The following is a 26,852-nucleotide window of genomic DNA, read 5'->3' as shown; positions in this document are numbered from 1 at the left end:
TAAACCACAGAGCCTAGGACTTGCCGATCAGGTCGGCGGTTCGAATCCCCGCGACGGGGTGAGCTCCCGTTACTCGGTCCCAGCTCCTGCCAACCTAGGAGTTTGAAAGTACGTCAAAGTGCAAGTAGATAAATAGGTACCGCTCCGGTGGGAAGGTAAACAGCGTTTCCGTGCGCTGCTCTGGTTTGCCAGAAGCGGCTTAGTCATGCTGGCCACATGACCTGGAAGCTGTACGCTGGCCCCCTCGGCCAGTAAAGCGAGATGAGCGCCGCAACCCCAGAGTCGGCCACGACTGGACCTAATGGTCAGGGGTCCCTTTACCTTTTCCTAACTCCACAAGTGTGCCAGCCCAAACCCTCTGAAGAGCGGCCTTCCAGATGCTATCGAGCTCCAACTACCACCAGCCCAAGACAAGCATGGCCAATGATCTGGGATGAAGGAAATAGTGGTCCAGCAAGAGGCAGAGTGGTGTAGTGGTTAGAGGGTCAAACTAGGACCTGGAGGAGGCCAGGGTTCATATCCCCACTCTGAGGAAGCACCGTAAGTGGCCTCGGAGCAGTCTCTGCCTCTTGGCCTAACCTGGAGAAAATGGTGGGGTGTAAATAAGTAAGATATTGGGGGGAAGCACATGTTCCTCACACCTGCAACAAGGTGCAAACCTAGTCTGAATTTGCATTCGAAACAAACAAATTTCCTTCCAGTAGCATCTTAGAGACCAACAAAGTTTGTTATTGGTATGAGCTTTTGTGTGCATGCATACTAATAACAAACTTAATTGGTCTCTAAGGTGCTACTGGAAGGAATTTTTATTTTTATTTTGATTCGACCACGGCAGACCAACACGGCTACCTACCTGTAACTGAATTTGCATTGGCACTCCCAAATCATTCTGCAAATAAGGGGATGAAACCAGCATTCAAATAAGGCAGAGGCTGCTGGCCAAGATGAGGTAGAAAGCAAAGCCCAGATCTCCAAAAACAGTGCTCCCATGCCCACAGGCACCTTCCTACCTTTATGGATGAAGTGAGCGACTTTCCGGAAGTCCTCTTCCAAGAATCCCCTGGAGGTAAGGGCTGGTGTTCCCAGCCGAAGACCGCTGGGGCGCAGGGCACTCTTGTCTCCTAAGCACGAGGGAAGAGGCCGTGGGTTGAATCCAAAGACACGGACAGCTGGCCAGTTTTATACATTGCATAGATAAACTGCATAAAAACTGAGGCTTGTTATTTAAATCCTCAGTTTTCCTACCCAGCAGTCTTCTAAAGTTGCTGCTTAATAATAATAAATAATAATAATAATAATAATAATAATAATAATAATAATTATTAATAATAATTTATTTCTAATTTATTATTTCTCCAGCCACGCCAGGTGGCTCCCAACAGTTTAAACCCTGAAAACTGGTGACTCTAATGGTTTGGACAAGGCTTCCCCAAAGGACAGCAGCAGTGACAAAATAAAGGACAGTCAAGTCGGTAGAGCATGAGATCTCAAGATAGTGGGTTTGAGCCCCACGTTGTGTGAAAGATTCCTGCACTGCAGGGGGTTGGACTAGATGACCCTTGTGGTCCTGTCTAACTCTACAATTCTATTATTCATAATAATAAAAATAATTTATTACTTGTACCCCGCCCATCTGGCTGGGCCTCCCCAGCCACTCTGGGTGGCTTCCAACAGAACATTAAAAACACGATAAAACATCAAACATTAAAAACTTCCCTAAACAGGGCTGCCTTCAGATGTCTTCTAAGAGTCCGACAGTTGTTTATCTCTTTGGCATCTGGTGGGAGGGCGTTCCACAGGGCAGGCACCACTACCGAGAAGGCCCTCTGCCTGGTTCCCTGTAACCTCACTTCTTGCAGTGAGGGAACCGCCAGAAGACCCTCAGAGCTGGACCTCCGTGTCCGGGCTGAAGGATGAGGGTGGAGACGCTCCTTCAGGTCTACTTTCCCATCCTTCCTGAATTTCTCCCCAAATGGGGAGGGGTGGTAACTCAGCAGAAGAGCTGCTGAATGCCACCTCCTGGACCTCTAGGTAAAGGGGTCTCGGGTCCAGGAAAGACCCTTCTCTTCTTGGGAGAGCAATTGCCAGGCAGAGAGGGCAAGATGAGGCCAGAGAAATCAGTGGGCAGACTAGGCCTGTTCATACCCAGCTAGGAGGATCTGAATTCACCGACCGAGGGAATGACAAGGGGACGTACTTTGTGGAACTCCCAAATGTCAGTCAGGAAGGATAACATCTAAGAAATATAGAGTGGTACCTCGGGTTAATAATTTAATTCGTTTCGGAGGTCCGTTCTTAACCTGAAACTGTTCTTAACCTGAGGTACCACTTTAGCTAATGGGGCCGCCCGCTGCCGCCACACCTCCGCCACGCGATTTCTGTTCTCATCCTGAAGCAAAGTTCTTAACCCGAGGTACTATTTCTGGGTTAGCAGAGTCTGTAACCTGAACCTGTAACCACTGTATCCCTCTCCTAGTTTCAATACACAACCCCTACACCAGGCATTTCTGAAAACTGCTAAACCCCAGCGCTGTGAGGGGGATGCTTGGCCATTGCTACGCACTGTGAAGAACCTCTTGAAGCTTGGCCACTCTCACCTGGGCAGGTGTTCTTGTTGCATGCAATGGAGCAGAGCTCAAGGACCCGTTCGGCCCGCCCTCCGTCCGTGCCTCGGCTGCGCAGGTCCACCAGGATCAAATGGTTGTCGGAACCGCCTAGGAGAAGAGCCAAACGCCAGCAGTGACTCACTCATGCCACCCCAAATTTGCAAGGGTGATTGGGGGGGCAGCAGAGGGAAACGAGGAACATGGCACCCGCCAGTGAAGTTTGCAAGCATCAGTTCAGTAGGACAAGCAGATAAGAACTGGCTTCGCGTTTTAAGCGTCTAGAACAGGTCATGTTGATGCTGCTAAATTACAAATTAATATACCGTATTTTTCCCTCTATAAGACGCACCCGACCATAGTTTTAGAGGAGGAAAACAAGAAAAAAATAAATTCTCTCCCTCTCTGTGCAGCGCCTCTCCGTTTCTCCTCCCGCTTTGCTGAAGAGAAAGTGCAGAGAGGGAAAGCTATGCAGTGCCTCTCCAGCGAAGCGAAGTCAGAACAGCAAGAGGGATCGCTGCTTTCGCTGCACAGCGATCCCTCTTGCTGTTCTGGCTTCTGGGATAGCCGCGCAGCCTGCATTTGCTCCATAAGACGCACACACATTTCCCCTTACTTTTTTGGAGGGGAAAAGTGTGTCTTATAGAGCGAAAAATACGGTAAATTACATCATCCCCGGCCGCTAAAACAACCTGTGCCCTTCACCTTAGGCTCTTGCCTGGCCTAGACTTTGGAACATCTTTTGGACCTGGGCTGAATCTCCACCCCTTGGCTTCTTGAGACTTGAAACTTGCTCTCTCTAGCACGTGTTTTACTAGCCAGTATGGTGCAGAAGTTTAGAGCGTTGGGCTAGGACCTGGGAGACCAGGGTTCAAATCCTCCCTGCTTGGCTGGCCACAGTCATTTGGTGACCTTGGGCCAGTCGCTGCCTCTTGGCCTAACCTACCGCGCAGGGTTGTTGTACGGATTAAATGAGGAAGGGGAGAACGACGTACAGTGGTGCCTCGCAAGACGAAAAGAATCCGTTCCGCGAGTCTCTTCATCTTGCGGTTTTTTCGTCTTGCGAAGCAAGCCCATTAGTGGCTTAGCGGCTTAGCGCTATTAGCGGCTTAGCGGGCTTAGCGGGCTTAGCGGATCAGCTGATAAGCGGCTTAGCGGATCAGCTGATAAGCGGCTTAGCGGCTTGGGAAAAAGGGGGGGGGAGGAAAAAAAAACCCGCAGGAACTCGCAAGACATTTTCGTCTTGCGAAGCAAGCCCATAGGAAATTCGTTTTGCGAAGCACCTCCAAAACGGAAAACCCCTTCGTCTAGCGAGTTTTCCGTCTTGCGAGGCATTCGTCTTGCGGGGCACCACTGTATACCACCTTGAGCTCCTTGAAGGGGGTGGAATGGTGGTATATAAAGTGTAATGAATAAATAAAATAAGAGGCTTTTAGCTTCTGGGACTGAGATATCAGCCCCACCCCCACCCCCAGGCATCCCATGGAGCAAAACAAAACTGTTATCTGGCAGCTCAAGGGTACGATCCAAGCTACGTTCTCTAAAGCAGAGGCGATGAACTTGCAGACTCTGTCCCCAGATATAAGCTTGCAAATGCCTCCAGCCAATTTACCTGGAAGCAACACCAGATATTAATAAAGGGCCAGAGGTTCACACTCACAGCCTCGCTTGTAAGGGAAAGCAGGGGTGACTCTTTCTTGTTCTCTTTCTTCCTTTCAATAATAATTTTTACTAGTTTTCAATTACAACAATCCAATAACAGCCTCATTATAACAATGCCAAATTATAATACAATTAGTAATACCAGTACTTTTGTTTTCTGGGGGTATGCAGGGGCTGTTAGAATTCCTGCTCCATGATTGCAGTCATGGGATTGTTGTCTTTCACATGACGTGGTATGTTTTGACTCCACAAAGTGGGAAGTGACGGAGACAGGATGTTTGTGTTACTGTGTTCCGTGAAGTGTGACTATTGTCCTTTGTTTTTTCTCTTTGCTGTCTGATGCTAGAGAGAGAGGGAGCCATGTTGCAGTGTTCTGTGTGTGTTTATATGTAAATAAAGTAGATTAGCCAAAATGCTGAGTTGCTGAGGTCTGTCACACATGATGCGCAAACTCTGCGGATCCCTAAGTGTGTCGGTGTCTGTTGGCATCGGCTGCTGTGATGTTCGGGCAGAAGAAAGCTTTTGAAGCTCCCAAACGATCGACCAGGAGGGAGGGAACATGCCAGTCGGGCACGTGTCTCTGCCAGGGTCCTACTCGAGTGTAGGCTGAACTCCTGACAGGGGCACACATACCCCTAAACATTTTGTGAATCTAAGTGTGCCCTCATTAAGGGGCAGTATTTCAATATGAGTAGGAAAATGAAAGCACCCTTAAACACCTTTTTTTAAGAAAAAAAGCACTGAGAAATATCAGTAATTGAGATGCCAAATTATACAATTTAGGTCCCCGTCCCGTCCCGTCCCACCCCCCACACCCCGTGCTAGAATTGATGGTTTGGTGATTTACTTTATTTCTGCATTCCAAAACCTTATAAATTTCAATTACGCTCCAGTAAAAATAACAACCCCTTATATCATAACAATCCCTTATATTAACACCTTCCCTTCGTATCGCCGCATTAAATGATGTATACAACTACAGGTGAAGCATTCAAACTCCTTGGTTCTTCCTGTGTGTGGCAATTATTCTGTCCGTAATGTTTCTTCCTGACAGGGTTGACTCTCTCTCTCTCTCTCTCTCTCTCTCTCTCTCTCTCTCTCTCTCTGTGTGTGTGTGTGTGTGTGTGTGTTTGTGTGTTTTGTGTCCTAGCTGTTCCTTACCGGTAACAATGTGATATCCCAAGCCAACAAGAGCGTTGGATAAGGCCTTGCAGTTGGCGACGACCTGCCTCTGGTAAGCTTTGAATTCTGGAGTCATGGCTTGCTTCAGAGCTACCGCAATTCCTGGACAAAAAAGAAGAGAGGAGGTGGGCAGGGGTGTGTGGAACGGAGAAAGATGTCTCATCAAACACCTCCATCTTCTTGGGCCTTTTCGGTGGCTGCTCCCAGATTCTGAAACCCCCTCCCTCCCTCCTTGTTGCCCTTCCACCAGATCTATCACAGATCACTCATAGACAGGGTGGATTTGATTTAAATCACAATTTAAATCACTAGTCAGTAAGACTTGATTTAAATCATCACACACACACACACCCTGAAAACTCATTCTTGCTGGTATAATCTTAATATTTACAACGAGAGGAAGGTTTCGTTTTTGGAATAATAAATTTTCAGAGTAGTTTTTACAGTTATATCAAAAACTACTGATTTGGTTATTCTATTAGAAATACATAGACAGGTAATTATGAAATTATTGTGATGTTTAGTAAGTTAACTATATTTTGACAACTTTTCTGCTGTACTTTATTGGCAGGAGAAAAATAATCATTTCCTTAATAACAATTTAAACAGTTTATTTAACTAAAGCAATAACATTATAGCATATGTGTCAAACTAATTTAGACTGAGTTTTAGCACGTATGAAAAACTTTAAACAAATCCTTATTTGCTGATGAATAGCCTTTGGACTATAATGTAACTTAAATAGAAAACTACCTTTAGAAAGATCTTTCCTCCAAAAGCATTTTATTTTTAAAATCTGATTTAAATAAAAAAAATCTGATTTAAATAAAAAAAATCTGATTTAAATAAAAAAAATCTGATTTAAATAAAAAAAAATCTTTTTTTAAAAAAATAAAATTAAATCATTGATTTTTATCCACGCTGCTCATAGAGCTAGCAGTCTACCTCCAGCCTCTCTGTTTTAGAGAGCCTGCCTCACCCGCAATGGCGTGGTTGTGTGGCCCTCCCTGTAGCCCAGGAAACACTGCTTGGTTGATCAGGCTTTCATAGTTGTACAGGATTTCTTTCCCTGTTTTCGGATCCACGCTGCGGGCACCTGGGGAGAACAGAAAGGAGGAGGGTAATTTGGGGCAGGAGTTTTTGGGGTGCTGCTGCCGCCGCCGCTCTCAGCTAATCCTTCCCTTTGGCTTCAACTTTGCAGTCACCTAGAGCCAAATGCTCAACTCCAAACGCAATCAGCTACTGAGAGAGGTTGCGGCTCAGTGGCAGAACACCCGCTTGGAGTGCCGAAGGTCCTGTGTGCGATTCCTGGCGTTGCCAGTTAAAAGCGCAGGCAAGCAGGCGATGGGGGAGCTTCTCCCCATTAGAGTAGAAAGCACCAGGGGAGGCAGAGCAATGGTGTCTCTCAGTACAAAAGGACTTCAGTGGTGGTGTAGTGTTTGGTGCGTCAGATTTGGACTGGGAGACCAGGGTTCGAATCCTGACTCGGCCATGAAGCTCACTGGCCAACCTTGGGACAGTTGCTGCCTCTCAGCCTAACCTACCTCACAGGGTTGTTGTGTGTGGATTAAATGAACCATGGACAAAAAGCTGGTCTATGAATGCAATAAATAAATATAATAAAACCATTACAGTTGTACCTTGGTTCTCGAGAGGCCTTGTGACTCGAACGTTTTGGCTCCTGAAGGCCGCAAACCCAGAAGTGTGTATTCTGGTTTGTGAACATTTTTTGGAAGCTGAACATCCAACACGGCTTCTGCTTGGGTCTCTCCTGCAGCCAATCAGAAGCCGTGCTTTGGTTTTCGAACAGTTTCAGAAGTTCAACGGACTTCCGGAATGGAATCCGCTCAAGAACCAAGGTGCGAGTGTATATAGAGTTCCTAGAAATTTACTTAATTACAAAATAAGAATTAACAGCATTAGCATTACTTGGGGATATGAGAAGGGCCAAATGAAGTTGACTTGGAGAACAAATTTATTTATTCTTAGCTGCCTATATTGGGACGCAGGTGGCGCTGTGGGTTAAACCACAGAGCCTAGGACTTGCTGATCAGAAGGGCGGCGGTTCAAATCCCCACGACGGGGTGAGCTCCCGTTGTTCTTCCCTGCTCCTGCCAACCTAGCAGTTCGAAAGCACGTCAAAGTGCAAGTAGATAAATAGGTACCGCTCCGACGGGAAGGTAAACGGCATTTCCGTGCGCTGCTCTGGTTCGCCAGAAGTGGCTTACTCATGATGGCCACATGACCCGGAAGCTGTACGCCAGCTCCCTCAGCCAGTAAAGCGAGATGAGCACCGCAACCCCAGAGTCGGCCACGACTGGACCTAATGGACAGGGGTCCCTTTACCTTTACCTAGCTGCCTATATTAAGTCTTAGCAGCACCTTTCTCCCCATTACAATTGAGGCTGCCGGTGAATAAGCACTGAAAGGAATGTAAATAGCACCGGCGACCTTGGGCACTGCCCACCAGCATTTCGGCCCCCAACCACCCATTTCCTGATGCATGTGGCCCCTGACTGCCCACCCCTAAGTGCACCCCCTTCCTGGAAAAAATGGGCAGTTGTTCTACGCCACAACCCTCACCTTTCCGGAAGAAAATCATGCCTGCCCGGCACCCCCGCAGGGTTTTGTGCGTCGTGGTCGAGACCACGTCGCAGTGCTCGAAGGGGGACGGCACCACACCGGCGGCTACCAAGCCACTGATGTGAGCCATGTCAGCCATCAGGTATGCCCCGTTCTCATCGGCAATCTTCCTCATGCGAGCGTAGTCCAGGTTCCGCGAATAGCAGCTGACCCCTAGGAGAGAAGAGACCATTCAGAATGCCCAAGACCAGCTGGGAAATTTAAAACACTTAATTGATGCAACAAAAAACAGCATAAAATACAGTATAAAACGTGAATAACAATAAATTCAGAATTCAAAAATCAATTTAGGGGGGAAATCCATCCAATAAGCATTAGATGATCACCAGGGCTAGCTGGCTAAATTAGTCCTACTTGGGCCAGCGAGGACACCAGGGGAGAATTAGCTGTGGGGTCCCAGAGCGGGTAATCTTCATAAAAAGGGGAGGGGGAGGGAAGGAAGGGGAATAAAAGATCAGGCTAAGTTCAAGTTGAAAGCCAGGCGGAATAGCTCTGTCTTACAGGCCTTGCAGAAGGAAGTTAAATCCTGCAGGGCCCTGGTCTCATGGGACAGAGCATTCCACCAGGTCGGAGCCATCACTGAGAAGGCCCTGGCCCTGGGGGTAGTAGGGGGGTTGTTGGCGATTACGGAATGTTAGTAAGGGTACATCTCCACCAATCGTCTTACCTGCGATGATCAGCTTTGGGTGGAACAAGCGGGCATTCTCCTCCAGCCTGTCATAGTCGATGTAGCCAGTTTCAGGGTTGACCTGGTGAGAAGGAGGGCCAAGAAGAACAGTTCAACAGGAGCAGCTCCTCCAGCTTCTGGTGTTGCCTGGGGGTGGGCAAACTGCGGTAGACACCAGAAGAGGAGATTGGCAACAGAGACACCAGCAGGCATCAAGGAAGGGTCCAAGCAGAAAGTTCTCAAGCTTGCATCTACAAGGCGAGGGGCTGGCTCATGCTTGGTGTCTCACATCTCTCATTACACAACTACAAGCTGAACTGGCTACCAGGATACCGTGCCAAGGAAGCGCTGCGGCAAAGAAACTTCTGAACGCATTCTTAGGCAGCCAAGTGCTCAACCACCACACACTTAAAAATGGAAAGCGTATATGGCCTACCCTCGTACCTACGGGACCGACTCTCCTGGTATGTCCCACGGAGGACCTTACGGTCTTCAAACAAAAACATCTTGGAGGTCTCAGGCTACAGGGAGGTTAGGCTGGCCTCGACCATAGCCAGGGCTTTTTCGGCTGTGGCCCCGATCTGGTGGAACGCTCTGTCACAAGAGACTAGGGCCCTGAGGGACTTGACATCTTTCCGCAGGGCCTGCAAGACAGAGCTGTTCCACCAGGCCTTTGGCCAAGGCACAGTCTGACCTCCTCCTTCGGTAATCCTCACAGAACTCTAGCCCAATGGTTGCCATTGATTTGATTTTGAATTTATTTTAGAATGCATTTCAATTAACTGATTGTGATTTTATGTAAACTGTGTTACTTTTATTGTTGTTAGCCACTCTGAGCCCGGCTTTGGCTGGGGAGGGCGGGGTATAAATAAATTTTTATTATTATTATTAATGCTGATGGTCAACAAAAGAGGTTCAAAGACTCTCTCAAGGCAAATCTGAAAAAAATGTAGTATAAACACCAACAACTGGGAAACAGTGGCCTGTGAGCACTCCAATTGGAAAGCAGCCTTTACCAAAGGTGTCATGGGCTTTGAAGACACTCAAACTCAGGAAGCAAGGGAGAAACGTGCTAAGAGGAAGGCATGCTTGGCAAATCCACAACATGGTCAACTCCTGCCCAGAAACCTATGTCCCCACTGTGGAAGGACGTGTGGATTCAGAATTGGCCTCCACAGTCACTTACGGACACACTGTTAAAACAGTGTTTATGGAAGACAATCTTAATGGACTACGAGTGATCACCAAAGAAGAAGAAGACCCAACAAATCGCTGCATTCAGAAGAAGGACAGAGATCCCTCGACACGGAACGCGGCTCACCTTGTAAGGCATGGACTCAAAGAAGATGGAGGTGGCAGAGATCTTCTTCTTGTCCGTCATGAAGCCATGGGTCAGGTGGCCTCCATCTGGCAAATCCAAGCCCATGATCCTTCCATGGGGCTCTACAAGGGCCGTGTATACTGCAAAGTTCGCTGGAGACCCTGAAAATGAGAAAGGGGGGGGGAGACAAAACCTGAACATATCGTAGCATATGTTCTGAGGTCCAGCTCCGAGGGCCTTCTGGCGGTTCCCTCACTGTGTGAAGTGAAGTTGCAGGGAAACAGGCAGAGGGCCTTCTCAGTGGTGGCGGCCGCCCTGTGGAACGCCCTCCCATCACATGTCAAGGAAATAAACAACTATCTGACTTTTAGAAGACATCTGAAGGCAGCCCTGTTTAGGGAAGTTTTTAATGTTTGATGTTTTATCATTACAGGTAGGTAGTCGTGTTGGTCTGCCGTAGTCAAAACAAAAAATAAAATAAAGAAAATAAAATAAAGAAATAAAAAAATTCCTTCCAGTAGCACCTTAGAGACCAACTAAGTTAGTTATTGGTATGAGCTTTCATGTCCATGCACACTTCTTCAGATAGTTTTATCGTGTTTTTAATATTCTGTAGGGAGCCACCCAGAGTGGCTGGGGAAACCCAACCAGATGAGCGGGGTATGTATGTATGTATAAATATATTATGATTATAGCATACTGCTTTCTAAATATAATGGGCTACAGTTCCCGTCAGCATGACCAATGATGGGGTTGATGGAGAACACTCCATTGGTTGTCCCTGCTCCAGTTGTTTCTGCATCCCTCAACCACTGACTACTCTGGCTGGGACTGATAGGAATTGGGAACCCAGCAAAGACATCCATGTACACACAGTGCTTTATAGAGGGAGAGGCAAGGCCTCTGATCCAAGGAGCTTACAGCAGGCTTCCTCAACCTCGGCCTTCCAGATTTTTGTGGCCTACAACTCCCATGATCCCTAGCTAGCAGGACCAGTGGTCAGGGATGATGGGAATTGTAGTCTCAAAACATCTGGAGGGCCGAGGTTGAGGAAGCCTAGCTTACAGCTTTTATCACTAGGTTCCCACAGAGGAACCAGCCCTCTCCACAGTTAGATTACCAGTTAGATGATGGGAATACCTGAGTAGGGCTGAACATTGACTCCCCACTTCTGTGGGTCCAGCCCGTAAGCCTCCAAGGCTCTTTTCTGACACAGCCTCTCCAGCTCATCCACAAACTCTGTCCCACCATAGTACCTAAAACAAGGAAGGAGAAGGGAAGTTTTGTGTGCACACCTCTATTTTCATAACCGCAGCACCGGCTTATAATCTGTTCTCGCTGGAGGTGCATCATACGATTGGGAACAGACATAAACTGGGTGCCATGGGTTGGTTAAGAGCTGTTGAGAGCAAGGCAACGTCATCGCAACCCGTCATTGACTGGCTGGATGCAGAGGAATGGTGGGAAGAACCCGCCGAGGAACCCCCAAGGGACAAAGGCTCAGAGCCTGAAGACTGGTGGTGGGACAAGGAAGCGGGAGAAGAGGTAACAGGGCTTAGTGAGCTGGGGGAGTCTGTGGCAGAGGGAAGTGCAGAATCAGTGGCAGAAGCTGAAGCAGGGGAGGAGGGAGATCAAGAGGCTGAGAGGAGTCAAGCTGGTGAAGAATCATGGATGCCTCCCTCTCCTACTGTAAAAAGCTCCCTTGCTCCCCTCGTCTCCCGGAACAAGAAGAGGCATGAAAAAGGGTGAAGGAGAGGCTGGCTGTATGCAGGCACAGTCTCAGATTGCTTGGGGAAAGCCCTGGGAAAGAGGGGACTCAGATGGCTGTGGAAAGGCAGGGACTTTTAGTCTCAGCAATCGATCCGCAGGGAAAGACCAGGGATGAGTTGCTGAGCTCCTTAGGGCTGACACTCAGCCAGGTCTGTGCAGATTGTGTGATTTACTGCCAGCTCGCTCCTGACAACCTGTCACTGGAAGCCTTTATCAACAATGAGACACAGACAAGTTTGCTTGGCATGGGGGGAAAGGATCTCAGCCAGGCCTGGAGCCCAAGTCCTCTGACCCCTACCTTTGTCCCGGGTATCCCTCCGAATATTTGTTGTTCATGCAGGAGCCCAGGGCCTCCAGAACCGCCCGGCTGGCGAAGTTCTCTGACGCAATCAGCTCCAAGCCAAGCCGCTGCCGCCGCTTCTCCTTCTTGATGATGTCGTAGACCTTTGTATGAGGAGGAAATGGATACAGGGACAGAAGGAGCTGCCTTAGACCCAGTGAGACCCATTGGGCTACTGAGCTCAGTACTGTTGGCACTGACTGGCAGGGTCTCATGCATGCAGTCTTTTCTCGCCTGGCCTAGAGGTGCCAGGGACCTCCTGCATGCACACCTTTCCCCCAAAGGTGGAAGGTAAATGTAAAGGGACCCCTGACCATTAGGTCCAGTCATGGCCGACTCTGGGGTTGCGGCGCTCATCTCGCTTTACTGGCCGAGGGAGCCGGCGTACAGCTTCCAGGTCATGTGGCCAGCATGACTAAGCCGCTTCTGGCGAACCAGAGCAGTGCACGGAAACGCCGTTTACCTTCCCGCCGGAGAGGTACCTATTTATCTACTTGCACTTTGACGTGTTTTCGAACTGCTAGGTTGGCAGGAGCAGGGACCGAGCAACAGGAGCTCACCCTGTCACAGGGATTTGAACTGCCGACATTCCAATCGGCAAGTCCTAGGCTCTGTATTTTAACCCACAGCGCCAACCGTGTGTAGGAACACAGTAAAATGTCATGCTGTGAAACACGGACCACTTATAAACGCCATCTCCAACTCCTTGAACGATTCCCTAAACAGTGTCTCTGAAAAAAGTTACACATCACTTGGGAAGACAGGCGAACTAATGCCAGTGTACTGGAAGAAGCAAAGATCACCAGTGTCGAAGCAATAATTCATCAACACCAAATTCGTTGGACTGGTCATGTTGTGCCAATGACTGATTATCGTCTTCCAAAGCAACTGCTCTATTCTGAACTTAAAAATGGAAAGCGTAATGCTGGTGGTCAAGAAAAGAGGTTTAAAGACTCTCTCAAAGCAAATCTTAAAAAATGTAGTATAAACACCAACAACTGGGGAAAAGTGGCCTGCGAGCGCTCTAATTGGAGCACAAACTTTACCAAAGATGTGATGGGCTTTGAAGACACTCGAACTCAGGACAAAAGGGAGATACATGCTAAGAGAAAGGTACACTTGGCAAATCTCCACCGTGATCAACAATGACATTAACAGACGTTCTCAATATGAGAACAGGGCCTTTTCTGAAGTGGCTCCCCTTTTTTGGAATCCTCTCCCCAGGGAGGCTCAGCTAGTGCCGTAGTTCTGTATCTTTAGGTGCCAGGCAAAAGCTTTCCTCATAACCCGGCCTTAAACCATCTGTGGCCTTTTAGAAGTGGGTGAGATTGTTTTTAAGGCATTTCTTTTCCCTCTTGGTTTGAATGTTTGCTTGTCTGTTTGCTTGGTTGCAAGTCGCTTTGGGTTCCCCGGGGCTAGATGAAGAGACAAACTCTGTGAGTTTGTAGAAATGGCAAAATTGACGGCAATTATTAGAGGCCACTCAAATCAGAGAATAATTAGAGAGTGGGATGGAGTGAAGGAATACATGAAAAAATATGGTTCCGGAATTGAAATATTAATAGAGAATGTGTAAAACGTGCAGGGGTAAGCAAGAAAATAATAATAGAATCAATCAAATAATTATCAAATTATAACAACACAACAAGAAGGAAGAAGTAAAATATTGAGATCACACATGGGTGAAGGGGAGTGGGGGTATATGGGAACCTATAATATCATTTATAATATAATTTGTTAACTGCGTTGTATTTACATATAGCAAAGGGAAGCCTAGAGCAATTAGATATATTTTAATTTAGGTAATCTATGTAATAGGCTTATGTTAGAAAATGAATATGGATTTTGAATTTGATGTTTGTAATTTTTTTTTGGTTTTGAAATAAAAATTTTAAAAAGAGAGAGAGAATTGGACTCCAGCAGAATCTGGGAGGGCCAGAACAGGCCCCCTCTCTGCTGCAGAGGTAGGAAGGTGGGAAAATCTGAAAGGGTTAAGCCAGCGCCAAGTGTAATTTTCTCAATGAACGTCACTGAGCCCGTAAAGGTCAATGACCAGCTGTCCCCTGGTTGCTCAAAACCATTGCCGACGAATGACAGCGGTCCCTGCCCTCCGGTTTCTTCCGCCAGAATCAATACTACCCTCTCCTGGTTGACGTAACTGTCCAAACGAGAAGCCCTCTTACCTCTGGGTCGTTGGTGTCTAGAGGTTCCATCACCATCTTGTTGTGAGACGTCCACTCCTCCTTAGTTATGGGGCGTCCATCTGTTTTGGGGAGGCTGGCCATGGCAGCAGAGGTCCGCAGCAGCCCAGAGAGAAAGAACGGCAGAGGATTGGCCGGAGGGCAGGCAAAAGGGAGTCCCAAAACTTTGGAAGCTGAAATTGAGAAAGGTTAAGTGAGCTATCAGGCCTGTATACTCTGCTTTGTGGCCCTTAACAGAGCCACCAAGGAGGTTTATGATAATACAGTGGACACTCGGGTTGCGAATGTGATCTGTGCGGTATGCACGTTCGCAACCTGCAGCAGCACGTCTGCGCATGCGCGGGTTGTGATTCGGCGCTTCTGCGCATGCGCAAAGCGCGATTTAGCATTTCTGCGCATGTGCAACCGCCGAAACCCGGAAGTAACCCGTTCTGGTACTTCCAGGTTTTGGCGGTCCGTAACCCAAAAAAACGCAACCTGAAGCGTCTGTAACCCGAGTATAGTGGTACTACAGTAGTACCTCGGGTTACAGATGCTTCAGGTTACAGACTCCGCTAACCCAGAAATAGTACCTCAGGTTTAGAACTTTGCTTCAGGAGGAGAACAGAAATCGCGTGGTGGCAGCGGGAGGCCCCATTAGCTAAAGTGGTACCTCAGGTTAAGAACAGTTTCAGGTTAAGAATGAACCTCCGGAACGAATTAAGTTCTTAACCCGAGGTACCACTGTACCTTGGTTCTCAAACTTAATCCGTTCCTGAAGTCTGTTCCGCAACCAAAGCATTCCAAAACCAAGGCACGCTTTCCCATAGAAAGTAATGCAAAATGGATTAATCCGTTCCAGACTTTTTAAAAACAACCGCTAAAACGGCAATTTAACATGATTTTTACTGTTTGACAAGACCATTGATCCATAAAATGAAAGCAATAAACAATGTACTGCGGTCACACAGTCAATCCATCAGTAGCTGAACTGGGTTTCCACACAGTCACAAAAACAAAGCAAAAAAGCCGCAAAAACAAAAACGCAAAATAAATAGCAAAAACAGACAGACCTCAGCGTAAACTTCAAAATGGAAGCGCGGCACTCAAAACAGAAGCGTAACACTCAAAACGGAGCACGTTCGGCTTCCGAAAAATGTTCGCAAACCAGAACACTTATTTCCGGGTTTGCAGTGTTTGGGTTCCAAGTTGTGTGAGTACCAAGGCGTTTGAGAACCAAGGTATCACTGTCAATTAACTACACTTGTAAATATACAGCCAGCGTAACAACAGAGATATTAAAAAACCGCAAAAGCGTATTCAAAGATCGAGAAGCGACACCCTGCCCCACGGACCCATTCAAACAGGTGCAGGGAGCCTTTACAGACCAAGGGCCACATCCTCTTGCAGAGAGCCTTCTGGGGGCCGCTTGCAAGTGATGGGCGGGGCAGAGGCAACAGTGGGCGGAGCAATGGACCAAAGCACTTTTATACCACTTTAACAGGCAGTGCTCCTCGCAAAGAATCCTGGGAGCTGCAGTTTACCCCTCGTAGAGCTATAATTCCCAGCACCTTTAGCAAACTATAGTTCCCATGGCTCTTTGTGGGGAAAGCCATGTGCTTTAAATGTATGGCGTGGCTGCAGTGGACCCCTGCTTCTGAGCTTGGGAGGTGTGGAGCAGGGCAGCCGCCCTGTCTGGAGCAAGACTGACAAGCCAGCCTGCCCAAGGCAACAGATGGTTCTCATCTGCTGACCTCCGTGTGACTTGTTGGCAGGACTGGACAGGCGCAAACTGCAGCAGGAACAAAGCTCCGGCTGTCTTAACCGGGGAAACTCATCCCGAGTTATTCGTTAACTCCTCAAGGATAGCAAAAAGGCCGTGCGCAGCTAATTGGGCAACTGCAGGCAGCTCGCAATCGTCAAACAGCTAAAGTCCATTTTGAAATACTGCCTAGCGTCCAAGATTGTCCTGGGCATCCGAGGGGCCAGAGTTAAGAATGTCTGGCTTTAAAAACTGCTAACCCAGCATTTTAGGGGTTGGGCTACGTGACCCTCGTTCAGGGTTCGAAATTAGCAGGGCGCCAGGAGCATTTTGCGCCTAAAGATTCTCCATTTGCAAGCACTTCAAAAAGTCTGGGTGCTATTTTTTGCGCCTGGCTGGCACTCAAGGATTACTGAAACGTATGTGCTTCGAAGCCTCGAAGTATATGTTAAGGACAGACAATACAGTGGTACCTCGGGTTACATACGCTTCAGGTTACAGACTCCGCTAACCCAGAAAAATGCTTCAGGTTAAGAACTTTGCTTCAGGATGAGAACAGAAATCGTGCTCCGGTGGTGCAGTAGCAGCAGGAGGCCCCATTAGCTAGTGGTGCTTCAGGTTAAGAACAGTTTCAGGTTAAGAACGGACCTCCAGAATGAATTAAGTACTTAACCCAAGGTACCACTGTATGTTAAGGAGTTTAACAATAGAGGGTAGAGGGCTTTGAAAACTGAAGTATGGTACCAATAATTTCATTATCAACACCAAATCAAACATGTGTTAACCATTTCTGATAAAAACGTGATGTTAACGTGTCTCATATGTGAATTGCGTATTGGTTCATGCTTATAAAAATAATAAATAAAGTGTTGCCGACCGCCACCCTCCGTGGCAACTAAACCAGGGGTCGGCAAGGCTTACCTGGCATAGGCCATATCACTACCACGGAGATCCTCCGTGGGCCAGACCGGCGATTTCCGCGACACCGGAAATCGCGTCTGCGCATGCCCAGATGCCGAAAATCATGATTTCCAGCACCGCGGACATGCGCAGGTGCGATTTCAGGTGTCTGGGCATGTGCAGAAGCAATTTCCGGAGCCGTGGAAGAGAGTCCCCGCACCACGCTGGGTTGGTTTAGCGCAGCACGCAGGGACTCGCTGAGCAGGCAGCTCGGTTTGGGGGCAGCTCATGGGCTGGTTTAGCGACCCTCATGGTCCGCTTCTGGCCCATGGGCCTTAGGTTGCCGACCTCTGAACTAGACATTCTGTTTTGGCACCCACAACCCAGGTCCCAGAAGCCATCTGGCTGCTAGCTTTTCTATCCCAGTTTCTAACACTGCCCTCGTCGCCCCTTCCAACTTTATGCTTCTTTCTCTCTATACGACTCCCATGAGCATCAACTTCAGAACTTCACGAAAAGTTACTACATAGTTCCAGCATAATTTGGGGGCCACTTTACATACCTTTCGTACCCCAAAAGCACCTCTGTGTAAGAAACAACACAACAGCTACACATTCATAGGCGTCTTTTTATTATAATTTGTGCTTTATTCTGCTGAAAGCTATGCACCCGTCCTCTCCCAAACTGAAACACGCAGCTTAGCAATATTCGTTAAATCCAGGGGCTAAGAAAATCTCAGCCAATTAATTGTGTTTCTTTGTTGATTAATTCACTAATTACATTTACCTAAGGGTAAAAACAAACACTCTGAAGGAGGCGCTCCCTGTTTTTAGATGGTGTAAACATGCAAGAGAGAAAAAGTGGGGAATGCTTGTTATAAAAACAATGCCCTGCCACCTACAGTTTGTACTTTGTACAGTATTCATTATAATATTTCTGGTTAAGAGGTGTACACCTTTTTTTTTTTTTTAAGAGTTGAATCAGTTACCTAATCCAGTTTATTTACTTAAGTCTATTTAAATTCTGTTGCACATCCACAGGGCTCTGGGTGACTAACAATACAACTGGAACAAAGTCATAAAATGCCAACGGGACAATAAAAATACAATATAAACAACAATTTGAAACCATTTCAGATTGCAGCCTGAGTGAAAGGCCTGAGTGCTCAGCCACATTTTAGCCTCTAAAAACCATCAGCGCAGGCACCAAGTAGATTTCAAGGGCCATGAAATTCCAAGGATTAGATGCCACAGCAGAAAGGACCTTCCCTCCTGGCCTGATGTTCAGTTTCTGGTGGTGAGACACCATGGAGATTCTCTCACCCTTAACTCCCAGGTAGGGACATACCTGGGAGAGGCTCTCGCTCAGTTTTTTAGGTCCCAAGTGGTTCAGGGCTTTGCAAGACATTTGCAAACCCTTGACTTTGGACTGAAACAGTATTGGCAGCTGAAGCATATTTTAATAGCTGGAATAACATCGCTCTGGCTGGTGGCAAGCTATCCATATTCAGGAATTGGTCATAGCAGCTGAACCAGCCAGTGCTGAGGAAAAGAACTCAGTTTAATCATTAAATTTTTCAGCCCTTATTTAAAAGGGGTAAGCAGCAGCTTGACTGCCCGCCCGCTGTTGGCACTAAAAATGAGCTGGTTGGCATATTCCAGAAAGACGAGGGGCAGATCCGCAACATACTTTTACAGCACACCCAACACGCTTCAAAGCGCAAGACTTTCCCCAAAAAATCCAGGGACCTGCTGTTTGTTACGGGTGATGGGAACTGCAGTTCTGTGAGGGGGGAACTACAGTTCCCAAGATTCCTTGGGGGAAGCTGTGGGTGCACTTTATATGTGTGGGGTGGCTCTGCGCTTAGGACTGCAATCCTGTTACACTTAGTCATGAGTAAGTTTCTGGCTTTTGAGGAACATCTACAAATAAAGATGGTTAGCCCTGCACTTTATGGCACATTTTTTACGATCGGCATGTTAATTATTATTAATTGTGTTTATATCCTATCCCCGTTTCTCTCACAAGTCTGTGATGTTGCCTGTAACATAGCAAATATAGCAAAGTATAACAACACTCCAAACTGTGCTGGATTACAGCTTCCAACATCCCTGGATCGCTACCCATGCTGGCTGAACTGATGGAGAGTCCAGCAACTTCTTGAAGGCTGCAGGTTCCCCATTCCTGGAGGACAAGATCTAACTGCTAACATGCTCTAAAAAACTTGGCTGCAAGTATTTACAGGGGAAAGCAGAGACATCACCTTGCCAACAAAGGTCCGTATAGTTAAAGCTATGGTTTTCCCAGTAGTGATGTATGGAAGTGAGAGCTGGACCATCAAGAAGGCTGATCGCCGAAGAATTGATGCTTTTGATTTATGGTGCTGGAGGAGACTCTTGAGAGTCCCATGGACTGCAAGAAGATCAAACCTATCCATTCTGAAGGAAATCAGCCCTGAGTGCTCACTGGAAGGACAGATCCTGAAGCTGAGGCTCCAAGACTTTGGCCACCTCATGAGAAGAGAAGACTCCCTGGAAAAGACCCTGATGTTGGGAAAGATGGAGGGCAAAAGGAGAAGGGGACGACAGAGGACAAGATGGTTGGACAGTGTTCTCGAAGCTACCAGCATGAGTTTGACCAAACTGCAGGAGGCAGTGGAAGACAGGAGTGCCTGGCGTGCTCTGGTCCATGGAGTCACGAAGAGGCGGACACGACTAAACGACTAAACAACAACATTTACAGGGGACTAAACGCCCTCAGGCCTCCTTCAGCCCAGTCCTCTGAAACGGTGAAAACTTTATGCATTTCCACCACCCCCACAAGCTAGGGATTACAAACATTTCACCTTACTTGATAGGTCTCCTCTGCCTTTTAAGAGCCGTGCACAGGGCGGCAAATGCAACAGGTGCAGCTTTTCCAGGGAGAGAAAGTGAGGCTTCACCTGTTGGATTTCTGCCTGCCGCGCAGGAGGAGATAAAATATGGGTGGACAGCCAAGCACAGCACTAGCACGGAAAAGAGGGAAAGAGTCTGCAAACCCACACCCTCAATACTTACCGGCTTCCTCAGTTCCCCGCCACGTGCTGGAGAATCCCTCGAAAGAAAGGGCAAGTTTCCCCTCGACTCCTAGGCTTAAATCCTCAAGGCCCAGCGCGCTCCGCGGAATGGAACTCTCAGCACTTTCTGCCTCGGTCCGCAGCCAATCAGCGCGATCCGCTTGCCAGTCCTCCGTCTGCGTCATAGCCAATCGGGGGAAAGCGGCCCGGGCCTCCCTACCTTGCCTCGCACGCTATTGGCTGAGATCGTTCGAGCTCCCTTTAGAACGCACAAGCTCTGCCTCCTCCCCGTTATCAGAGCTGCCAGCTTTGATCGTCAGTGCTTTTTTGCACCTCGGGCAGAGTGCCTCTGAGCACACGCAGAGTATTTTTTCTTTCTTTCAGGAAAACATTTATTGGGCAGCCGTTCCATCAAGAGAGGGGAAGCTGGCGGCTCACTCCGATCATCTTTGCAAAACAAAAACAAAACAACCCGGTTCCATCTGGTACCTCCTGCCTCTGAACCGCGCCAGCTGGTCATTATAGGACCTGTTTAGAAATTTGGGATCGTGTTTTGTTTTTCCGCTTCCCTCCCTGTCCCTTTTCCTCCGTGTGTCTTTTTAAAAGAAATAAAAATTGTAAGCCTGTAGGGCAGAGAATGTCCTGTGTCGACTGGTTGCATGTAAGCAGATCCGGGAGCCATTTTGGCAGAAGAGCAGGGTACAAATGTTCTCTCTCTTTCTCTCTCTCTATATTTTTAAGACATAATGAGAAGGTGTACCTGAACATGTGTAGGCTTTTTAAAAAAGCCTTTTCATTTATTATTTACTAATAGACCGTTTCCTCCAAAGAGGGGCCCTAGTATTAAAATACAAGAAGCAAACAATGGTTGGAACAAAATAACAAGTTTAAATAAAAATAAAACACTAAAAAACTGAACCCAAGAAACAGAATTGAACCCACCAGCAAAAGTGGTGTGTCTTTGGTATTTATCTGTTTATTTATTTACATCTCTCCATTCCTACAAGGTGCCCAAGGTAGCATACATGGTTCTGTTCCTCCCTATATAATCCTCACAGCAACCTTATGAAGTACCGTAGATTAGGCTGAAAGGGAGGGACTAGCCCAAGGTCACCCAGAGAGCTCTATGGCTGAGTGGGGATTTGAACCTGGTCTCCCAGGTGCTAGTATGACACTCTAACCACTATATATACCCTTGGCAATTTAAATCAATACATACTTTTGTAGGTACAAGTCTACTTCATCCGATGCAAGGTTTTAAAAACCACTCTCCATAACGTAGAGAAGAGTCCTGCAGACCGCTTTCTTCCCTGAAGAATACCACCTTCCCTCTAGCGAAAAATAAAAAATGTTGAAACACTGGCAATACCTGGTGACAGGTGAAAACAGCAACAAGCAACTCTCAGCCTCCTCTTGGGGAGGAAAAGCCGATCAGACTGACTGCCTAGAGGGCTGCTTCACATGCATTTCCCACCCAGAAAGCATTTCAGTGTAGGAAACAACACACAACATACATGTAACTGTCATATGTGAAGGTCTTATATAGTGAACGGGGTACACATTCCTTAAATAAATCATAAAATCTATTTATCTGGTGACTTTGGAGGTAACATAGCAGAGAGTATAATCAGACTATACCAATCTTAAAAAGCTGGAAAGACTGAATGGAGCTTTTGGGACGCAATTCATCTTCAACATTATGTTTTCACAAGGTTGCCACTTTTTTTCTCCCCACTTGCCTTGCTCCTGTGCTTTTAGAAGTTGGTGGTCACATGAAAAATAAAATTGCAACCCTATGTGTATAAGAGTAAATCCTACAGTGGGACTTACATGTGCCTGAAATTGGGACTCCAGGCAGGCAAAAGATAAATATATTTCCACTGTTCAGTATCCCATTTTCTAATGTTGTTGGCATCTGTCCGTCTTGAGACAATGGAGTGCACTTCTGGGGGTGAAGTTCAAACCACTGTGTTAGCAGCACTGAAGTGACCCCCCTTGGGTGCAACTGTCTTAGGGTCTCCATCCTGGATTTGCGTAGGGTTTACTCCTGAGACTTTTCTTCTCCTGAATACTAATACTATTTTATTATTTTCATTGAATTATTTATACCCCGCCCATCTGGCTGAGAACCCCGCCCCCATCCCACAAGGCCAGGGCCAGATTTAGGTTTGATGAGGCCCTAAGCTACTGAAGGTAAAGGGGCCCTTTCTATGTCCAGCTGTCCTTTGTCAACAACAAAGTGCCATTTTTGTGTGTGTTAAATATACGCTATATGGTAATTTACATACCTAATAGGTATCTAAAGCCATTTGCACATAACAAATAGGAGCCTACACAACACAAAACACTGTTGTTGTATGTAGGTTTTATTTTATTTGTTTTTTATCCTATATTTTGGAAATGTACATCAAGTTTTTTTTCCCTTTAATTTTTTTGGGGGGTCCCTAGAGAGTGGTGCCCTAAGCTACAGCTTGTTTAGCTTATGCGTAAATCCGGCACTGGACAGTGGAGAATTAGGATCAGAGTTGTTCTTCTCCTAGATGGGCTACCTTCGCAGGTTGACAAGCTCCATCTGCCCCTCACTTCCCTCTAAACCATGCAAAGAAACTGCCTACTTGACGATTGGACCCACTATTGGTCTCGTCTGCTCAATCCACCGCAGCCTGTCTCCTAACTCTCAAAGGGTTTGAGACCCATTGGCTCCCCTCACCTGGTTTAGCTGGCCAGTTGAAGCTGTTTCTGAGCTGCGGCTGCTGTCACATGCTTCCAGCTTCTAGGAGCCACAGGTGAGAGCTGAGGGGGTCTACTAATAAACTACAATTTCCATGATTCTTTGAGGGAAGCCATGACTGTTTAAAGAGGTATAATACTGCTTTAAATGTATAGTACAGCTGAAACTGTCATCTAACCTCCCAACAAACAAATAAGAAGGCATGTTCCTTAAATAGTCAATACCGTCTACTCTCCTTGAAAACATACTGCCTGTGACAATGGAGGAAATACACAGTGATTAGTAGTCATTGATTTATCCTTCATGAATTTGTCCAATCCTCTTTTAAAGCCACCCCAGTTGGTGACCAAAATAAAAACATGCCACATATTACAACTAGTCCAAGGGTTAAATTCCATTAATAACATATAGGGGAAGAAGAGGCTGGAATAAATTAGATTCTCAAAATTCCCCTAAACAAAGACGTGTGGAAAGAAGAAGGAAAAGATTCAGGCCAAGATTATTCACCGCTGGGAAGAACACTCTGTTAAAGTCTTCTAGAGAAAAAGTGTTAGATTGCTCCAGGAATCGGAACCAGCAGAGACATCTGTTGGAAGAGGCAAAAAGAAGGGGTGAGTCTTCCTGATCCCTGTCTTAGCCAGTAGTGTAAAACAAAATAGAATTTTAATGTATTTTTATTAGCAGCTAGAGAGATGAGGGAAAGATATGGTCTGGTGGAACTGGTGTAGTGGCGATAAATTTTATTTAGCTATAACGAGGAAGCCTCAAAAGCTTGCCAAAATAACAACACAAGTAATATATAAATCTGAACGATCAAGGAACAGAAATATAACATCAAAGCTTGAAAAGATGAACAGCAACATTTCACCCATATTTAGCAGCAAATACTGAAATTTCAATACACGCCTTCTTAAAAAGATCATTGTTTAAGGCCAACTGAGACAAAGGTTGCCTTAGCTCACTTAAGCTCTTTAATTTGCCACAATAAATTCCAATTTCAGTTGGACTGACGTTGCAGACAGTTGCAGTAGCTAACATAGCTAACCCTGTATTTTCTTCCCTGACTGGCTTTTCCTAAAGTGTTTATTTTCTCAAATATTTGGATTATTTTTATAAGATTTCAGGAGGATGAATACTTCACTGGGAATGGAGAACAGCTCTTCGTTGACCTTCCTGTCTAATTTGACCTGGTGGCAGGAAAACACCACCTCTTCTCAAACCGACCGCTATCTGGGCCTTCAAAAACGCATGCACCTCCTGTCCATAGTGATTTACAGCGTTGCTTGTCTCCTCGGGGTGACCGGGAACGGCCTAGTGATCTGGATTGCAGGCTTCAAGATGAAGAAGACGGTGAACGTAGTCTGGTTTCTCAACCTGGCCATTGCGGATTTCGTCTTCACATTTTTTCTGCCCTTCAGCATCGCCTACACATCTCTGGGCTTCCACTGGCCTTTCGGGAAACTTCTGTGCAAGCTGAACAGCACCATTGCCTTCCTGAACATGTTTGCCAGCGTCTTCCTCTTGATGATCATTAGCATGGATCGGTGTGCTCTGGTCGTTTACCCAGTGTGGTCCAGAAACTACCGAACCACAAAACTGGCATATGGCATCGCTCTGGTGACATGGGTCACAGCTTTCATCATCAGCTCTCCGTACCTCATTTTTCGAGACACCGCAACGAACTCCAGGAACGTCACCAGCTGCTTCAATAACTTTGCTCTGTCCGACAATTACAATACCGAGGAGACCCGACGGCTTTGGAGGATAAGGCACAAAGCTATGATCATATCCAGGTTCCTGTTTGGTTTCCTCTTTCCCTTCACCGTGATCCTGGTCTGCTATAGCATCGTGGCAGTCAGGATGAAACGGAGACGTCTAACCAAGTCCACCAAGCCTTTCAGGATCATCATAGCTGTGACAGTGTCATTTTTCATCTGCTATTTCCCGTATCACATCTTCTCCTTGCTAGAGATGTCCAAGGGTTCTGCAAATCATGAACTCAAGATGGCTTTATTCTTGGGAATCCCTTTGGCCTCCAGTTTGGCGTTCTTCAACAGTTGCATCAACCCCATCCTTTATGTGTTTGTAGGGCAGAAGAAGTTCCGTCAGTCGGTAATCGTGGCCTTTGAGGGGGCTTTTGGAGAGGACTTTATCCTGTCTCTATCCAGCAAGAGAAAATCTAGATCCATCTCTCAGGCAGAGATTCAGATGACTTCTGAAGTCAGTAGATGATTGGAAGACATCTGCTGCCAATTAACCACAAAGGGCCATTACTCAATCAGTCCTTGTTTATGTTTCATATGTACATCCATGCACACAAACTCACTGGGGTCTTCTTGATTTCACTGGGTTTCCACAACTTGGAATCACATTGCCCTTTGCCAAAACAGTTACTAGCACGTGGTTACTGTGCGTATGACTCTTCCAAATAACATTTTCTAAAGGCATTTCCAGACTGTTGCTAGCTTGCAAGTGGGATTCTAGTGCATACCACAAATTCAGGTTCTGCAATTAAAGCTGATTTGATGTTCTTGCTTAACAAACCTGTTTTTCCCTTCCCACTAAAAATAAATAAATTTCAAACTTCTTACCATAAGGAAAGTGATGGAGATAAAGCACTGCAAATTTTGGGTTAGCACTTGCTTGATACAGCATCATATAACTTCCCCCAAAACAAATCAGAATGAATGCTCAGTAAAAATTCAGTATGACCTCCTTGAAAACTTTGTGCAAATGTATCAGGATGAATGCTCACTATTATTTAATATTTTATTTTGTCTTAATAAAGGTATTGCCTTAATGTGGATTTTTTTTCTTAATGGATCAACACAACATCCTATTATTTTCTTTTTCTTATGCCTTCTTCAAATGGTTGCAACCAGTGGATGGATATCCCAATGGCTTTGCAGAGGGGAGGGCTGTAGATCAGTGGCAGAAAATCTACCTTTCATGCAGAAGGTTCCGTGTTCCATCCCCATCATCTCCAAGCAGGGCCGAAAGAGACTCCCTGACTGAAACCCCTGAAGAGCTGCTGCCAGTCAGTGTAGACAGTACCATGCAAGATGGACCAATGATCTGATAAGGCAGCTTCCTAGGTTCCTATATTCCATTATCCGGCAAGTCCCATTCACAGACAATAGCGTCATAGTTAATGTATTGTTCACACCACCCAAATCTTTGAGTGGTACGAAATTCCAGGGGTTCCAGGCGCTTACTCAGGGTTTGTGTTTTCTTTGGAATGAGGTATAGCAGAGACTGTGGTGTCTTTAGGATATATGGGGTATTTATACATAAATACAACCTGACAGAGGGGTTCACAGCATTAACACCCCAAGAGGGTCTCTTGCCACAGCCTTGGATTCCAAAAGAAACCCGGCATAGCTGTGTCTCCCAACTGCCTAACCTGAACCTGCCACCAACTCAGCTCTCAACTTTGCCCTGTCTTTCTAACTATCAGCAAGTTGAGGAAGGGAGGGGGGCATCCATTTGCCATCTGGCACAGAGCCACTTACTTTGCTACATTAATACCATATACTTAATGACCATTACGTCACCAGGAAGCTAGCCTGACTATTCCAGGAATTGAATCTGTGCTGGATCCTGAAATTAGAAGCAGAGGTAAGGCATACAGCTTACCCGCCCCCCCCAACTCATAACAGTATATTACTATAACCCTCAAAAGTACCATTTAGTTGCGTCTCTCATTTGTTGGTTCGAAGAAGAAACACACCTGTACTTTTATTAAATACGTAACAATCTTTTAACAAACAGCTGAATTTCTCATTGGCTTTCAGGTGATGACAAACCTATTAAGCTGCACCCCAATCTATCACTATATTTTGGAGCAAACGATCTCTATTTTCTTTAATTGTTACTGTAATCTAGGATTTTTATTAAGGGGATGAGAATGGTTTCAAAGAGGATAGAATATAAGAAAGAGAAGAAGAGTGGTGAATGAAGTGTGTTGGGGGGGGGGAGTACAATTAAAATACTTGGGTCTCCTGTTGCTGTGTTAGGGATTTCTGTCCCTAACATT

At 46.4% G+C, this 26,852-nt stretch overlaps 2 protein-coding genes across 3 annotated transcripts in view; one reads left to right on the top strand and one right to left on the bottom strand.

Moving 5' to 3' along the window:
• The window catches only part of SHMT1 (serine hydroxymethyltransferase 1), a 329,147-nt gene that overhangs the window by 2,599 nt on the left and 299,696 nt on the right, over window positions 1–26,852 (bottom strand). Inside the window, exons 1-11 of one of the 2 annotated variants that reach the window (XM_083585718.1) lie at window positions 20,087–20,285; window positions 14,372–14,562; window positions 12,147–12,292; window positions 11,219–11,334; window positions 10,079–10,239; window positions 8,758–8,839; window positions 8,031–8,243; window positions 6,427–6,543; window positions 5,427–5,549; window positions 2,598–2,714; window positions 1,011–1,121 (exon numbers count right to left, since the gene is read on the bottom strand). In XM_083585718.1, coding sequence (XP_083441844.1) covers window positions 1,011–1,121; window positions 2,598–2,714; window positions 5,427–5,549; window positions 6,427–6,543; window positions 8,031–8,243; window positions 8,758–8,839; window positions 10,079–10,239; window positions 11,219–11,334; window positions 12,147–12,292; window positions 14,372–14,562; window positions 20,087–20,270 — 1,561 coding nt within the window. In that variant the 5' untranslated portion in view covers window positions 20,271–20,285. Of the gene's footprint in view, window positions 1–1,010; window positions 1,122–2,597; window positions 2,715–5,426; window positions 5,550–6,426; window positions 6,544–8,030; window positions 8,244–8,757; window positions 8,840–10,078; window positions 10,240–11,218; window positions 11,335–12,146; window positions 13,202–14,371; window positions 14,563–20,086; window positions 20,286–26,852 lie in introns of those variants that run through there. The other variant, XM_083585719.1, reaches the window with a different exon arrangement.
• Window positions 22,493–25,719, top strand: LOC310749215 (chemerin-like receptor 1). Its single transcript, XM_083585839.1, has 2 exons — window positions 22,493–23,427; window positions 23,934–25,719. The coding sequence occupies exon 2, from the start codon at window positions 23,945–23,947 to the stop codon at window positions 25,046–25,048; it is 1,104 nt and encodes a 367-aa protein (XP_083441965.1). The 5' UTR covers window positions 22,493–23,427; window positions 23,934–23,944; the 3' UTR covers window positions 25,049–25,719.

The sequence above is a fragment of the Podarcis filfolensis genome (assembly GCF_964270895.1).
Source record: "Podarcis filfolensis genome assembly, chromosome: 14".
Classification (NCBI taxonomy): Eukaryota; Metazoa; Chordata; class Lepidosauria; order Squamata; family Lacertidae; genus Podarcis; species Podarcis filfolensis.
This window is presented reverse-complemented; position numbering and strand designations above follow the sequence as displayed.

Bases quoted from the DNA above. Each gene is read 5' to 3' on its own strand.
- LOC310749215 (XM_083585839.1), top strand. From the start codon at position 23,945: ATGAATACTTCACTGGGAATGGAGAACAGCTCTTCGTTGACCTTCCTG.